This window comes from Anoplolepis gracilipes, chromosome 9 (genome assembly GCF_047496725.1).
Source record: "Anoplolepis gracilipes chromosome 9, ASM4749672v1, whole genome shotgun sequence".
NCBI classification, from domain to species: Eukaryota; Metazoa; Arthropoda; class Insecta; order Hymenoptera; family Formicidae; genus Anoplolepis; species Anoplolepis gracilipes.
The window spans coordinates 6,478,350-6,494,834 of NC_132978.1; the positions used below are offsets into that span (position 1 = coordinate 6,478,350).

The 16,485-nt window shown below is 34.1% G+C and overlaps 1 protein-coding gene across 1 annotated transcript; it reads right to left on the minus strand.

The window, feature by feature from the left end:
• Nucleotides 1-13,807: 13,807 nt before the first annotated feature.
• On the minus strand, nucleotides 13,808-14,610 carry LOC140669656 (uncharacterized). Its single transcript, XM_072899672.1, has 2 exons — nucleotides 14,084-14,610; nucleotides 13,808-13,928 (listed from the first exon to the last, which is right to left on the minus strand). Exons 1-2 carry the CDS (start codon nucleotides 14,608-14,610, stop codon nucleotides 13,808-13,810), a joined length of 648 nt encoding a protein of 215 aa, XP_072755773.1.
• Nucleotides 14,611-16,485: the final 1,875 nt, after the last annotated feature.

The following is a 16,485-nucleotide window of genomic DNA, read 5'->3' on the forward strand; positions in this document are numbered from 1 at the left end:
GCTTTAATTTATCTATTTATTTGTTTGTTTGTTTCAAATAAGAAATTACATTAACTATTTCCAATCTAATATTTAAAACTGTAATAATGTAACGTGAAAAAGCATATATTATAATTTTATATTATTTTTCTTTCCAATAAAAATGGACTTTTGTATTATTGTATATATCCAGTGGAAGTAAAATATTCAGAACTAAATTCAACCGCATATTCTTTACAAGGATTCATTAGAGGGATCTAAATTTGTGGTCACTTTGTGTATTTTAGAAAGATATGGGAAACTTGCTTTCCTAAGAGACGAGATCTCGCATCAGCAACTTGCATCGACTTATGAAGCAACTTAATAATAACGTTACATGTTTATTGCATTATGCTGTTGCAGAATATAATATGGACTTAATCCTATGAAAATATGACCTAGATCCGCTACTAACCTCCAAAGTCAATCAATGTCTAACACTTCTTCAACTTTTCTATCAGCGGTTCATTCTCTTCGGTCTCAGTAACGTGATTTATATTCGTACGTCATTCCTCCTTGACGGATTACTGCGAGAAACTTATGTTCACGTAATCAGATACGAAATGTTCGATCGGTGTAAAAAGGATTTCTTGCATAATGAAAGTGATAAAAAAAAAGGAAACGCAGATATCATACCTCCCGATAACGTGATAATGGATTTGTAATTAATGATCTTGGATGGATTTGTAATGATAATGATGAATCAATGAGCGACGATCAATATGCATTTGTGATGCTGGATTTATCCTGCGTTCAAATAAAAATAATTTTAATCTCTCAGGAAGACCTGAGATAATATTAAGTTAATAAAATTATATAAAGAGCTCCGATTAATAAATAAGTAAATAATAAAGAGGCAATAGGAGCGAGGAGATGTGAATATAAAATTGTAAGTTTTTTATATATAGATGATATGTCGCAATTGTATTGACATTAAGTACATTGGTAACATTCTATAGAATGACGGAAATTACAATAAAGATTTGTACGTTTCGATTCATGTTTTGAATCCTCTTCAGCATAATATATAAATTAAATAAATGAATTATAAATAAAAACGAAATTAATGATTAAACATCGCATGATAAAGGCGTAAGACATGTGTGAACATAAAATCCGTGATCGTATTCGCATGATTAAAAGGATCACTGCCTCAGAACCGCTGTACATATTTATCGCATGTTAGTTGTATAAATTACATATATATAAAACGATCCAACTTATTCGGCTCTTTTTTTGTATGGCTTGCATAATAATCTCGCGAGGCAATTCTCCGAGGTTTCCAGATCGAGGGAGGTATGCAGTTAGATTGAGGGGTTAAGTCTGTATTAATAAAATGAGTATAATAAATACCTGTTTGTAATAAAGTAATTTACCGTTAGTTTGTGTATAATGGTGGTGACTCAGAAAAAGCTTACAGGATATGCACTCCGTTTGTGTGTTGTTGAATGGTATATATATTCTATGGTATATATATCGCGACAATTGATGTTTTAACGCGTGGTTATGTCGATGGTACAGATGGTAATGAGCTCAAGGGCGAAAAATACATTTAAGATGGAAAGAGTTAGGTAGGTGACATTAGATCTTAGGCAGTTTGTTTATTATATCATCGTAAATAGCTGGCAAACATTCTATATCTGTTTGTAGATTTATGCTATTTATTTGTCGTTTAATGTATAACATTTCAGATATCAGTCTTTTTGTGTAATAGGGCTCGTTGTCTAGTATTTGTGCATTGTCCCAATCAAAGTCATGATTGTATGTTAGGCGGTGGTCAGTGATCACTGATTTGTTGTTATTGGGCTTCATTATGTTGGTCTTATGTTCTTTTATCCTAGTATTCAGCTTTCTGCCCGTTTGACCAACATAAGAAGCGTCGCAATTTAGACAATTAATTTTATATACCACGTTGGTTTTCATGAGTCTAGGGATAGGATCTTTGTGTGTCTTAATAAATTTGTTGTTTTTGTTTATACTATAGTAGGCTAATCTGATGTCGACATCTTTTAGAGCATTCTTTATTTTATCAGTTACTGTATGCAAATATGGAATTGTGAAATATGAGTTATTATTGGGTGTTTGTAATTTTCTGACGGATGGTCTATTGTTAATTAAAAACTTTATGCGGTTGTTAATTGTTCTGAATATAAAATCGATTGGGTAGGAGTTGTCCAGTAAAATCTTTATTATAAATTGGATATTCTTTTCATGGAACGTGGGATGTGATAATAAGAATACTCTATCAACCAAGCCTATTACAGTGCCTCTTTTTTGGTTGTTAGGATGTTGGGAATAGAAATTGAGATATCTACCCGAGAATGTGTTCTTATGGTACCAGTCAAATATTAGATAGTTATTAATTAAAATGAGTGTCAGGTCTAAAAAGTTAATCTTGTTGTAGTCATTTTTTTCTACAGTGAACTGTACTCTGTTATGGAAAGAATTAAAAATTGTCAATGTCTCGTCAATAAATTTTGGAGGTACCGATATTAATATGTCGTCCACGTATCTGAAGTAAATGAGAGGGGTAAAATTCAATAACGTCAATGCTTTTTCCTCTATGTCTTGTAGGACTATGTCGGCGATAATCGGGGAGAGTACATCTAGCGAAAACAACTCATAATCATTGTCAATATGTAAATTAGATAATTTGTTGACTAGATCGAAACTATTTGCAATGTGACTATTCGGTTTCGGGAAGCTGTCGTACATGATTTTATGTAACCAACTGGCTAAGTTGTATAATGGGCTATTGATAGATGATACAATCAACCTGTAAGGGATGTTAATCTTATGAAATTTTGGTAACCCATATGCTCGCGGTAAATTACCTTCACTGAAGGACATTTTACGGTATTCAATGGTCAAGATGTATTCTTGTTTTTTCCACCGTTTCAGTATGTCGTTGAGGCTTGAGATTAGTTTATTAATAGGGTTTTCGTTTAATAAAATATAAGTCTCTTTATCTGACAATAAATTTTCCATTATTTGGGTGTATTTGTCTTTATCTAAAGCAACAGTAACGTTACCTTTATCCGCTCTGGTAAGGATAAGATTCGGGTTTTCTTTTAAGAAGTTGTTAGTAGTTGATTAGTTTTTTAGTAGTTTCATTTTGTGGAAAGTGATTTAATGATGGTTTGTGTTCGACTTCTCAACAACGTTCTTTTTTCGGCAGGAACTTTTTTTAGACTGTTTTCAAAATTTTTGATAAAATCGGTAGCTATCTTAGATCTAGAGATAGAAGGTACGCTGAAATTATCGCCTAAGAGGAAAAAGCATTGACGTTATTGAATTTTATCCCTCCCATTTACTTCAGATACGTGGACGACATATTAATATCGGTACCTCCAAAATTTATTGACGAGACATTGACAATTTTTAATTCTTTCCATAACAGAGTACAGTTCACTGTAGAAAAAAAATGACCACAACAAGATTAATTTTTTAGACCTAACACTCATTTTAATTAATAACCATCTAATATTTGACTGGTACCATAAGAACACATTCTCGGGTAGATATCTCAATTTCTATTCCCAACATCCTAACAACCAAAAAAGAGGCACTGTAATAGGCTTGGTTGATAGAGTATTCTTATTATCACATCCCACGTTCCATGAAAAGAATATCCAATTTATAATAAAGATTTTACTGGACAACTCCTACCCAATCGATTTTATATTCAGAACAATTAACAACCGCATAAAGTTTTTAATTAACAATAGACCATCCGACAGAAAATTACAAACACCCAATAATAACTCATATTTCACAATTCCATATTTGCATACAGTAACTGATAAAATAAAGAATGCTCTAAAAGATGTCGACATCAGATTAGCCTACTATAGTATAAACAAAAACAACAAATTTATTAAGACACACAAAGATCCTATCCCTAGACTCATGAAAACCAACGTGGTATATAAAATTAATTGTCTAAATTGCGACGCTTCTTATGTTGGTCAAACGGGCAGAAAGCTGAATACTAGGATAAAAGAACATAAGACCAACATAATGAGGCCCAATAACAACAAATCAGTGATCACTGACCACCGCCTAACATACAATCATGACTTTGATTGGGACAATGCACAAATACTAGACAACGAGCCCTATTACACAAAAAGACTGATATCTGAAATGTTATACATTAAACGACAAATAAATAGCATAAATCTACAAACAGATATAGAATGTTTGCCAGCTATTTACGGTGATATAATAAACAAACTGCCTAAGATCTAATGTCACCTACCTAACTCTTTCCATCTTAAATGTATTTTTCGCCCTTGAGCTCATTACCATCTGTACCATCGACATAACCACGCGTCAAAACATCAATTGTCGCGATATATATACCATAGAATATATATACCATTCAACAACACACAAACGGAGTGCATATCCTGTAAGCTTTTTCTGAGTCACCACCATTATACACAAACTAACGGTAAATTACTTTATTACAAACAGGTATTTATTATACTCATTTTATTAATACAGACTTAACCCCTCAATCTAACTGCATACCTCCCTCGATCTGGAAACCTCGGAGAATTGCCTCGCGGGATTATTATGCAAGCCATACAAAAAAAGAGCCGAATAAGTTGGATCGTTTTATATATATGTAATTTATACAACTAACATGCGATAAATATGTACAGCGGTTCTGAGGCAGTGATCCTTTTAATCATGCGAATACGATCACGGATTTTATGTTCACACATGTCTTACGCCTTTATCATGCGATGTTTAATCATTAATTTCGTTTTTATTTATAATTCATTTATTTAATTTATATATTATGCTGAAGAGGATTCAAAACATGAATCGAAACGTACAAATCTTTATTGTAATTTCCGTTATTCTATAGAATGTTACCAATGTACTTAATGTCAATACAATTGCGACATATCATCTATATATAAAAAACTTACAATTTTATATTCACATCTCCTCGCTCCTATTGCCTCTTTATTATTTACTTAATATTAAGTTGTTCCATCGAACTCGAAAATAGTACTTTTCACATTCAATGTACAATGCTAGACTAATGGATTTAATTAATTAATGAAAATTTCAAAAATATAATTATATCGCAATTGATAAAAATATAAAATAAAAATACAAAATTTTAATAATACTTTCATAACGTTATTCTTATTATTTCTTATTATTCTTATTATTTCGGTATTTGTATTTATTTGTGATTATTTTGAAGAAAATCTCTTTCGTAAAGTTACTGTGTATCATGCGTATTAGCTATTCAATTTGGCATTCATAATGATCAACCATTTTTAAATTTCTGTGGTCTGACCAATCGCATTATCAGTCGACCGTTAATGCATTTCAGCTGTTATCATAAATTTGCTTTGAAAATAATGCATACCGAGCGAAAACAGTACCAAGTATAATTTATAACATTAGCATGACATGAGTTCTTTTGAGCGAAGTTTTTAGGATAAAACAATTCGTTATCCGTCGCGTATGGCTCATTAAACTATTTACAATGAACTATCAGGCTATTACGAATACTTGAATAATACGATGATGCATAATTGACCGGATATATATGCAATAATTAAATTAATAAAGCATACAATCAAAGTTACTTGTTCTCGTCATTTCATATAGTGAATAAAAGCAGCTAAAACGTAAAAATGACTTTTCTACTCTCACAAAACGATTTAGTTGTCAATTCAGCGGATTTCATTTGGAGCCAAACGCGGGTGAAATCAGCTGGTAACATCACGTTTGCATGACTGAACTAACAATGAACGACATCGTGCCCTTCTACTATGAGGAACAAGAAATCTCATTTAACCTCTTTTTGAAGTACGCTTTCGACCAACAATTGCAGAGCTCGTCTAACAAAATTGCTACAATCATATCACTTTTTGTCGTTTCAATTGCTCTTTGTTAGACCAGTGCAAACCTATGGCATACAAAATGCACAAGAAAGAGAGAGGAAGGGATAGTACGAGAAAAATAATGTAAATTAGCATAAGAAAATTATTATCTTTTGCTCTCACAATATTTGTGTGTTAAAATTTAATTTATAAAATGTTTTATAAAGTGTTTTTAATTCATATTCCCTTATTAATATGTACTTGAGCATCTGTGTATGTACATATATGTGTGTATGTTTATATAAAATTTTTTTTATTTATTATTATATCATTACCATATCATATTATGATAAGATTATTTCTTGCAGATATTCCGTGTGAACTTTTGCTTTTCGCTGAATTTTATGGTATCTAACCAAAAAATGAAGAAACTGACAGAGTCTGATCGATGACATTTTATGGATTGGAGAGAGGTATCACTTGAAATTCTATAAACATAAATCTCAATGTGGGAATATATGTCCATATTTTCTGACAGCATTAATAGATTCGTAGCCGCTAAAGTAAAATGGAAAGGAGCGAACCATGTATGTACTTTAAATCATTGATATTTATAGCCAAAGAGATAGTTTTTATAAAGTCTCCATGTTATAAAGTTTGTCGGTATTATTATCTGATTTCTAAAAAAAATAACTTTTTTCAGTCTTTCTTTAAATTCCGTTAAAAAATAAAATCAATTAGTGTATTATATATTTATTATAAGCTAGAATAATAAAGATGTTAATATTTGTAAACGTGACAAGCTGTTTAAAATAATTCAAAAACTTATCTAAAAAATCTCTGCAAACAATTATTCAATGAGACAGACATAAGGATTATTTAACAAAAATCATTTACATGTAAAATTACAAAAAATTATACAAACTAAATGATATTCTTGATATTACTGTCGTCTTGTATTTCGAAAAATTATGAGAAGGCTATTGGATTGAAATTCTATGACTGTCACATCAGACGCAACTATACGCGTGGACATATTTTTTCAATCGCGTCTTACAAACGGTGTTATAAGACAGAAAATAACTTGAAAAGCTGAAATCAACAATATTTGTTGCCCTGAAAATTTGATAAAGTCTCGATGCCGCGGCGAGGATCGTTGCCGGGTTTGCGCTTGCTTTGAAAACTTGTATAGTCATAAATTTCTTCGGTTTTCTAGATAAAGAATTGCTTCGGGGCTTCGCAAAGCTATAAGAGCAACGCGAGCAAGCAGATATCTTGCGGATACCCAGATATTACGCGTACAGTAATTTCTTTTGTACCGCAACGAAAGCTGTGGATGTTGGAAACGTTTGATTGAGACAGATAACATTGCTCGATCACCGCCGGCAATTCCCTGTTCAATCGAACAACAATAAAGGAAGCTGGTAACCGCGATGCCATCCAGGATGATAATATAAAATTCCTTTGCCTCTTGCATCGTTACGCTCCTATACACATGTCCGTTCGTTTCGGGACGCTCTTTGGAACCGAGCCGATTTCGAAGAAACACGCGAAGAGGAAGAGAGTGTACCGGACAATTTTTAATTTATTTTGCAGCTTCAAGCTATCATATAAATCGCAATTTCTGTCTTCTAGGTGCAATAACCGATACAACGAGCATCAATGAGAAAAGCGTTAATGGGTTTACTTATAGGTGCGTCCGAGAGCAACCACTCGCAGTACGTCTGATTCCCGCTAATCGACTACGATTGATGGCCGCCGGTCATTGTTCGTAATTACTGCAAAGTCAGTTGTGTACTATGAAACAGGTATAATTTAAGAGAATATAGTTTTTATACATTTGCAAAAAATATAGTTATCGAGCATTTAAAATGATAGAGCATTGACACTTTCGCGTGTTTTATTTCGCAATGCTCAAGATACTTTAGAAAAGTAATATCTGTAATTTCTCGGAGAACTACAAATGCTAGTACTAAAAGTGATTAAGAAAATGATTACTTCGATCATTAATAGATTTTAAATACATAAATTATCAAAAATTCACTGTGATAAATTAAACTTTACTGATGATTCTAAGAAAAGATAACCATATTTTTGCTAACAGAAGAGTTAATTCTGAATTATCAAAAAATTTATAATAAAAAATGTATAATTTCTATTTCTTTCTATATGTAGCAAGAAATCTACAGATTGTAAGGGGAAAGGATTTTGTATTTATCTAGATCTATTTTTACCGATAAATTATTTTTGACAAATATGCTTTGATTATGATTTTTGTATCAATAAGTCTCTTCTTATTTATAAGAAAAAAAATAAAATTATATTGATGATTTTAATGATAAAAATATTGATTATAATGATAAAAATAATGATGAAAATTATAGGAAAATTAAACCTTGCTATATTCCTCGCAATGTGGTCTTAATCGAAAACTCGATGGAAAAATGCTCTCTCTGAGAAACATTATCAACTTTCGCAACACCTGTGGATATAGTCGCTCGATGGTTCCAGCATCTCGATCTGCAACTTTTCTCTGTTCACGAGTACTTTTTAATTCTTTTCTATCACGTTTAAGTTCCAACTTTGGAAATATGCGCTATAATAAAGATGATCATTTTAATTATAACCGTACGCCGAAAATGTCACATTTTGCGTTTCAACATACATGTTTTATTTTTCACCACTAATATTTTTGAATTTTAATTAATTATTCGTTAATTAAAAGTAGAATCTTAAAACAATTTAATATATTGAATTAATATTTCTCACTTTTCATATTCGTACCTTATTTGAGATTTACGTTCAGAAGAAATTGTTTTACAATATTTTAATCATCGTGCACATTTTCGATGTTACATTTCAGGAAAGCAATACCATAGTTTTATTAAATATTAAATTATCCAGCACTTTGTACTCTTCTCCACGTTCAAGATACGAGTTATCTTCGTTTTCTTTATCTTTCACTCGCTTTCTTATTGAATAAAATTACATTTCTCAATATACTTTGCCAATTTAGAGCAAGACATTACACAACAAATAAAAGAAAAAGATATGATTTGTTCAAAGTTCTTTCGTGATATAATATAATCTTGTATAAGCATTAATGATTTACTTTATGGATAAACATAAATTTGATAAAATCAGAACAATTCTAATTAATCAAAGCAGCGTAATCTACAAAATCAATGTTTGTTTCTGAACAGAATTTACTCTTTCAATGTAATAAAAAAAATTATTTTTATAAATTTTCCAATAATTAAAATTTGTTGTTCAATATACAATATGTCAAAATATTAATAATAATTGCAAAATAAACCGACATTAAAAACAAACTATGTTACTCAACTTTCTTTTTCAAAGTTAAACTAAAATATTAGATTTGATCTTTTTAGCTGGATTAGTGCAGCACTAGTTCAATATAGTTCTTACACTGCACTGCAATAATTTTACGAGTTCAAGAGTACAGAAAGGGATAAAAGAAACGCAATAGCATAGTAATCAATATGGCGTTCTACAATGAAAATGATATGATGAAAAATATACAAATAGCAAAGATGCAGAATCTTCTGATGAAGAAGATATAATCATGATATCACCAGCGGAACCAATATTAGATGAAAATGATCACTTAAAATAAAACTTATAACTAATTATATAAAAATATTAAAAGATTATAACTTATTTTAATGTTTATTTTTGGTTTATGTATGTCGCCATATTGAACTGTACCGTTACACCTAGAGGGGCTCTTGAACAGAGGGTCGCGAAAGTCTCTTTAGAAAGCTCTTTTAGGCTGAGATCCTGACGTCACAGATCATAGATTAGGTTAGTATATATGTGAAATAAAAAATAAGTCCGCACATATTATTAATGGTTTACCATTCTTTTCACCTCCCGTTGATCCTTTTGATTTTAAACAATTATTAAAAAACACAAAAAAATTTCTACATGATAATCCAAATCTATTTATTACAAGAGCAGACAAAGGCAATGTTACGGTGGCATTAAATAGAGACGACTACATTTCGAAAATAGAAGAGATGTTAGGTGACACTAAACATATAAAAAAATTGAAAAAAAATCCCATTAATAAGTTAATGTGTGGACTTAAAGACATCCTAACTAAATGGAAGAATTCGGACTATATTAATATTCAAACATATAGATTGTTAGGGATGCACGAAAGAGAGAAAGAGAGAGTGTAAACAGGGCACCGCGAATAGGATCGTGCCAGCGCTTGAGCACGCGCATACAGAACCATAGGTGCGGACCGCGAGGAGTGGGACTCACGACGGCTCGTCTTGATCGGAGCGTCTTCTCTCCCGAACGATATAGCGGAGTAGACGTTCTCGCAAGTACTGTATCTCGCGGTTTAATAGTATTAAACTAATGTGAAAGCACGTTTAATAGTATTAAACTAATGTGAAAGCACGTTTAATAGTATTAAACTAATGTGAAAGCACGAACTGCATCTTCTCTGACGGTTTCCTTGGACAACCCACATCCCCGAAAATATAACATAGATCTTTACTTTTTACCGATGGATCATTATTTAGGACATACGGTTTACCAAAAGTTCACAAGCAAAATTGCCCCTTTAGAATAATTGTGTCATCCGTTGATACTCCGTTATACGACCTAGCTTCTTATCTTCATGACATTTTAAATAAGAGTTTTCCAAAAAAAGAAAGTCAAGTCATTAACAGTTTTCAATTTGTGAAACTATTATCCAACCTAAATATCACTCACAATGATTCTGAATTAATATCTCTTGACGTGGTGTCACTTTTTACTAATATCCCGTTACAAAATGCTATCGAGAGCGTGGCAAACAGATGGAACTTTATTTCTGATAATACGTCAATTCCAAAAGACGATTTCTTGGGAGCGGTCAACTTTATACTACTTTAGTCTACGTTTTTTACTTTTAACAACAACATTTACGAACAGACCTACGGTGCTCCTATGGGTTCTCCATTATCTCTCATCATAGCGGAGATTGTATTGCAAGATATTGAAGAGAAAGCCTTGAGTTTTTTAAAATTTGTTCCATCTATTTATTACAGATACGTTGACGATATTATCATGATAGTGCCTAGTAACATGATTGAGCACACGTTGCAATTTTTTAATTCTTTATATCATAGAATTCAATTTACGTTAGAAAAAAGTAACAAAAATAGACTAAACTTTTTAGATGTGAGAAAAAATAACAAAAATAGATTAAACTTTTTAGATGTGACCTTAACTTTAAATGATAACTGCTTAACGGTGGATTAGTTTCACAAACAGACTTTTTCTGGGAGATATCTTAATTTTTTCTCCCAACACCCTGTGAATCAAAAGAGAGGCACAATCATTGGCCTAGTTGATAGAGTTTTCCATTTGTCGAACCCAGTATTCCATGAAAAGAATATCAAATTTGTTATTAATACTTTATTGAATAATTGTTATCCATTAGATCTTATTTTTAAAACGATCAGAGAAGACTAAAATTTTTATTTGACAGACACAATAATTCGGATATTACTAATACAATATTGACTAATAATAACAATAAGACTAATGGTGACAAGAATTCCATATTTTTCGTGTTACCGTATGTCCCATCCTCCGTTTTTTAAGAATTGCGAAGAAATCTGATGTAAGGTTGGCATTTTATAGCATTAATAAAGTTACGGGGCCTCATAAAAGGACACAAACAAAGACTGAATTATGAAGATCAAAAGAACGTAGTATATAAGATTAATTGTTTTAACTGCCCACGTATCATACGTTAGACAAACAAAAAGAAAACTTAAAACTAGAATTGCCGAACATCGCAACGACATCAAAAAGAATGTTAATAACCGTTCAGTGATATCGACACAACTTAATTTTAACCACGACTTTGATTGGAATAATGTCAAGGTCCTGGATAAGGAATGTTATTATAAGAGACTCATCTCTGAAATAATCTACATGAAAAAACAAAAAAAAGCATTAATTTGCAAACGGACATCGAAAATCTAAATGAAATATACTCGGTAATCGTAGATAAACTCTCTAAGTTTTAAATCAAACATAATATAATAAATAATAAACAGCTTGTTTTTGACTTTCGATACACTCGGGCGCCAAGATCTTGTAGTTGACGGTTATCTCTATTGCCTGGGTTCATGAGAATGCGTCTGCGATGTTGTTTTTTCCTGCGACGTGTCGGATATCTGTCGAGAATTGCCCGATGAACTCTAGCTGTCTTGCCTGTATTGGTGAGCGGCGTAGTGCGTCTTGATTGAAGGCGTAGATTAACGGTTTGTGGTCCGTGTATATTGCAAATGTTCCGCTTTCTAGCATGTGTCTGTAATGGCGGATGACCACCTATATCGCTAATAGTTCTCGATCGTACGAGTTGTACTGTTTCTGGGCGTTGTTTAATTTCTTGCTCAGAAATGCCAGTGGTTGCCATTGTCCGTTTTGCTTTTGGTGTATTACAGCTCCGATGGCTGTGTCCGATACATCTATTGTCAGCGTGAGCTCTGCTGTTGGTTCTGGATGTGCCAGTAGCGATGCTCTTGACAGAATTGCTTTGCAGCTATGGAAAGCTTGTTCCATTTCGCTCATCCATGTTATTGGTGTGCTTCCCTGCCTCTTTGGGCCTTTTAAAGCTTCATTGAGGATTGCTTGCTCTTTTGCTGCCCCCGGGATGAATCGCCTGTAAAAGTTGATGGTTCCCAGGAATTGGCACAATTGTTTTATGTTGTTTGGCCTCGGGAAGTCTTCTATTGCCTTTATCCTTTCGGGTAAGGGTATAGTGCCGTCTCTGCTTACGAGGTATCCCAGGAATCGTATCTCGTTGGTTCCGAAGGTGCATTTCACCGGATTTATTTTAATTCCGTACTCCTTAAGGCGACTGAATACTTCTCGCAAGTATTCGCTGTGTTCTGTTCGTGACGCTATTAGTATGTCGTCTATGTATGCGTAGCAATATTCTAACCCGTGGAGTACTTCGTTGATAAATCTTTGGAATGTTTGTGCTGCGTTCCTTAGTCCGAATGACATGTATAGGAATTCGAATAGTCCGAACGGTGTGGTAATAGCTGTTTTCGGGATATCCGCTGTATATACGGGGATCTGGTTATACGCGCGTATCAAGTCGATTGTTGAAAATACTTGTTTCCCTGATAGTGTGTGCGTGAAGTCCTCTATGTGAGGTATTGGATAACGGTCTGGTACTGTCCTGGCGTTTAGCTTCCGGTAGTCTCCGCATGGTCTCCATTCTCCTCCTTTTTTGGGTACCATATGTAATGGTGATGACCACGGGCTTTTTGATGGTCGTATGATTCCCTCCTGGAGTAACAAGTCGAATTCCAGTTTGGCTGCTTTAAACTTTTCCGGGGCCAGTCTGCGCGGGCGTATGGCCTCTTGGCGTTGTCCCGTTGTTGTTATGATGAAGTGCTCTGTACTGTGTTTGGCTGTTTTCCTGGTTCCTTCCGGATGTATTATGTCGGGAAATTCTGCCAATATCTGGTGGTACTTTGTTTCCTCTATCACCGTTTTTATTGAGGTTGTTTGTGTTTGGCCTGCCGTCCCTGGAATGTGTAGTCCCGTCTTCTCATCTACCAGTCTTTGTTTGTTAATATGTAATGGTAGTAGGTGGTAATGGGCTAGAAAGTCTGCTCCCATTATTGACTGGACTGTGTCGGTTATGATGAACCGCCATGAAAACGCTCTTCGCAAACCCAAATCCGGTTGTAAGGTAATTGTACCATATGTCCATATTCTGGTGTCGTTTGCTACGTATAGCTCCAATGGTTGAACGGGTCTTTCTTCTTTCAACCTCCTGTATGGATCGATGCTGATGTCTGAGCCAGTATCCATTAGGAACTTGGTCTTCGTCTTTTTGTCTGTGATGTACAAGCGTTGCAGTACTGGGCTTTTGTCATTTGCCGCCATTAATGACTGCCCTCTTCGTTTTTTTCTTGGTACGTACATGGTTTTGTGCACTTCCATGCTTCTGCGCCGAATCGTCGGTGGTAGTAGCACGTCCTGTTTTCTCTTTTTGGAGTTCTGGATCTTGAACGACTTCTTGAGCGTTCTCTTTTTGTTCTCTTCATCATCTTGGACATTTGCGCTGTTAGTGCGGCTACCTGTTTCATCAGGGCCTCCATTTGTTCCGCCCACGGAACTTGCGTGGAGTTTGTGGCCTGCACTGTGGTTGCTAGGACTACCGCTCGTTGTTGCTGATCTCATGGATTTTATCCGCTTGTTCTGCCACGCTGTTGAGGTCCTCATCTGCCCTCGTTGCTAGGATTGCTTGAGTTTGTTGTGGCAAGCGTCCCAGCCATAGTGTCCGCAAGAGTTCGTCTGATACGGTGGTACCTGCGAGAGTTTGTAGGTGTCGGAGAAATTGTGATGGTCTCCGGTCTCCTAACTCTTCGTGCTCTAACAGCTGTTTTATTCGCTGCTCCTGAGGGTTTGTAAGGCGTTGTATCAGCGTGTTTTTAATGGTTTCGTAGCGGTTTTTCGTTGGCGGCTGTGTAATCACGTCTTTGATTTCTCGTGCCTGCTTTGGTTCTAGCCTTGAGATTACGTGCTCATATTTTACGTGGTCATCTCTTATGCCGCATAGCGCGAACTGTCCTATTTGTGCGAACCAGAGTTCTGGTTTTTCTAGCCAGAATGCGGGAATCCTTACGGTAATGGCGCTTACGCTACCTTCCTCTTCGAGGTTAATCGTCGTAATCTGTTTCGACATCGTGTTGCTTTGTCGGGGTCACCAGTTGTAGGCCGTGTAATGCCGGTTGCGCGTATGTAGATGTGGTGATATTATCGCCACATTAGAATATATTTATGTATTTTTTCTAGATATATATATATATATATATATATCTCCAGACAAATACATAAAAAATGAGAACTTGTGGAAGTGCGTGACACGTTGGAAAATATATCGCATCTTTAACAAAAATAATATTTAAAAAATTATCTTACCTTGCTTTGCAAAGAAAATCCTTTTTTTCTTTTCTTCTAAATAATAGCAACTGCCAGCGCAGTCGCAATATAGCAAAATAGAGCTATAATTTAGGCTGAAATTCATGGTAGCCAATGAGCGACAAAAACAGCTTTCGCGACCCTCTGTTCAAGAGTCCCTCTAGTTACACCACCTCAGGACCTGGGGCAAGCAGTGCAATGAACTGCACGGAATATTACTGCACTGATAAAAAGAACAGCAACATCGACGTCACTTCCGCTAAAACGAATATTTTAGTGTACACTTTCTGAACTAGTGCCGCCAGTTCATCTAAAAAGAACAAACCTATATGTCGATGTTGTCAAAAGACAAATAAAAAAAAAAAAAGAAACTTTTATACCAATTTAAAACTGAACATATAAAACATTCAATAAAGCATCCTGATTGACTCAAAAATGCCAATTACAAAGATAAAAAAATGATTGCTATTTTTAAATCATCTATCATCTTTTATCAAAGTATTCCTATCGAAAAAATTGTTAAAATTTATATTAACGATTTCTAAAAAAACCAGAAGAAAATCTCTAAGAAAAGCAGAGATTACAAAGCGTATAAATATTTTTAATAAATAAATAATTTTTATTGAAATAAATAATTTTATAAAGAATCCATTGAGGACCAAATAATAATTCTTTGTATATTATCTATTAAAAAATAGCGTGGATAATAACAATATTAATTTATAAAGAAAATATTATGTTATATAATATTGTAAAATATGCCATAATATGGTATTTGTAGTGATGTAACAAACCAATCTAGGATAAGTATTTTATGTTAGTTTATCCCTAATGATAAGGCGACGTACATACAGAGGGCATTAATTTTATCGACCGCATTATCAATCGTACCCTTTTTATTCTTTTGTCTTTATGTTCCTTCCTTGTTTTTTTTTACGATATATACAGGATATAGAGAGACTCACGCTGTTAACGTTTCTTTTCTCATTGTAGATAATAATAAACATATTAAGGTATTATTTAGTCTTTTCTGTTAAAAATCCCAACAAATTGGTAGCAGAACGTGGTTTGTATTAGAAGAGATCACGGAGTCAGAAAAGATTATTGAGAAGAAATAATACGTTGACTCGAAAGATCGTAACGCTCAAGATTAGAAAGACATGGCGGAAAAAACTACGTTGTCCACTGTTCCGTTACTAACGGCAGACAATTATCACAACTGGCGTATAAAGATGGAATCGGTCTTACAATTAAAAAGACTAGTTGTGATTACTGGTAACCGACCATCAGGAGACGTCAGGAAGGAAGAAGAGTGGGACGAGAAAAATGCAGACGCTGTAGCCTGTATTCGATTATCGTTAGGAGAGAGACAAATATTGCAGTTCGCTAACGAGAGGAATACAAAACTTTTATGGAAAGTAATACACGATGCATTTGTTGGACCTGCGGAAGACAGAGTCATTGACGTTGGAGAAGAGTTACGAAACATCAAAATGATGGACAATGAGACGGCCGTTGAGTATATAAGCCGAACGAGAGGCCTATCAATAAAATGTGCCTCAGCGGGATTGAACATATCGGAGCGACAATTGGTGTACAATGTTGTTTGAGGACTTCACAATAAATTCAATCAGGTACA

Coding starts and splice junctions, on each gene's coding strand:
- LOC140669656 (XM_072899672.1), bottom strand. CDS start 14,610: ATGTCGAAACAGATTACGACGATTAACCTCGAAGAGGAAGGTAGCGTA. Junction 13,929..14,083: donor GAGATCAGCAACAACGAGCG/GTAGTCCTAGCA, acceptor AAGTCGTTCAAG/ATCCAGAACTCCAAAAAGAG.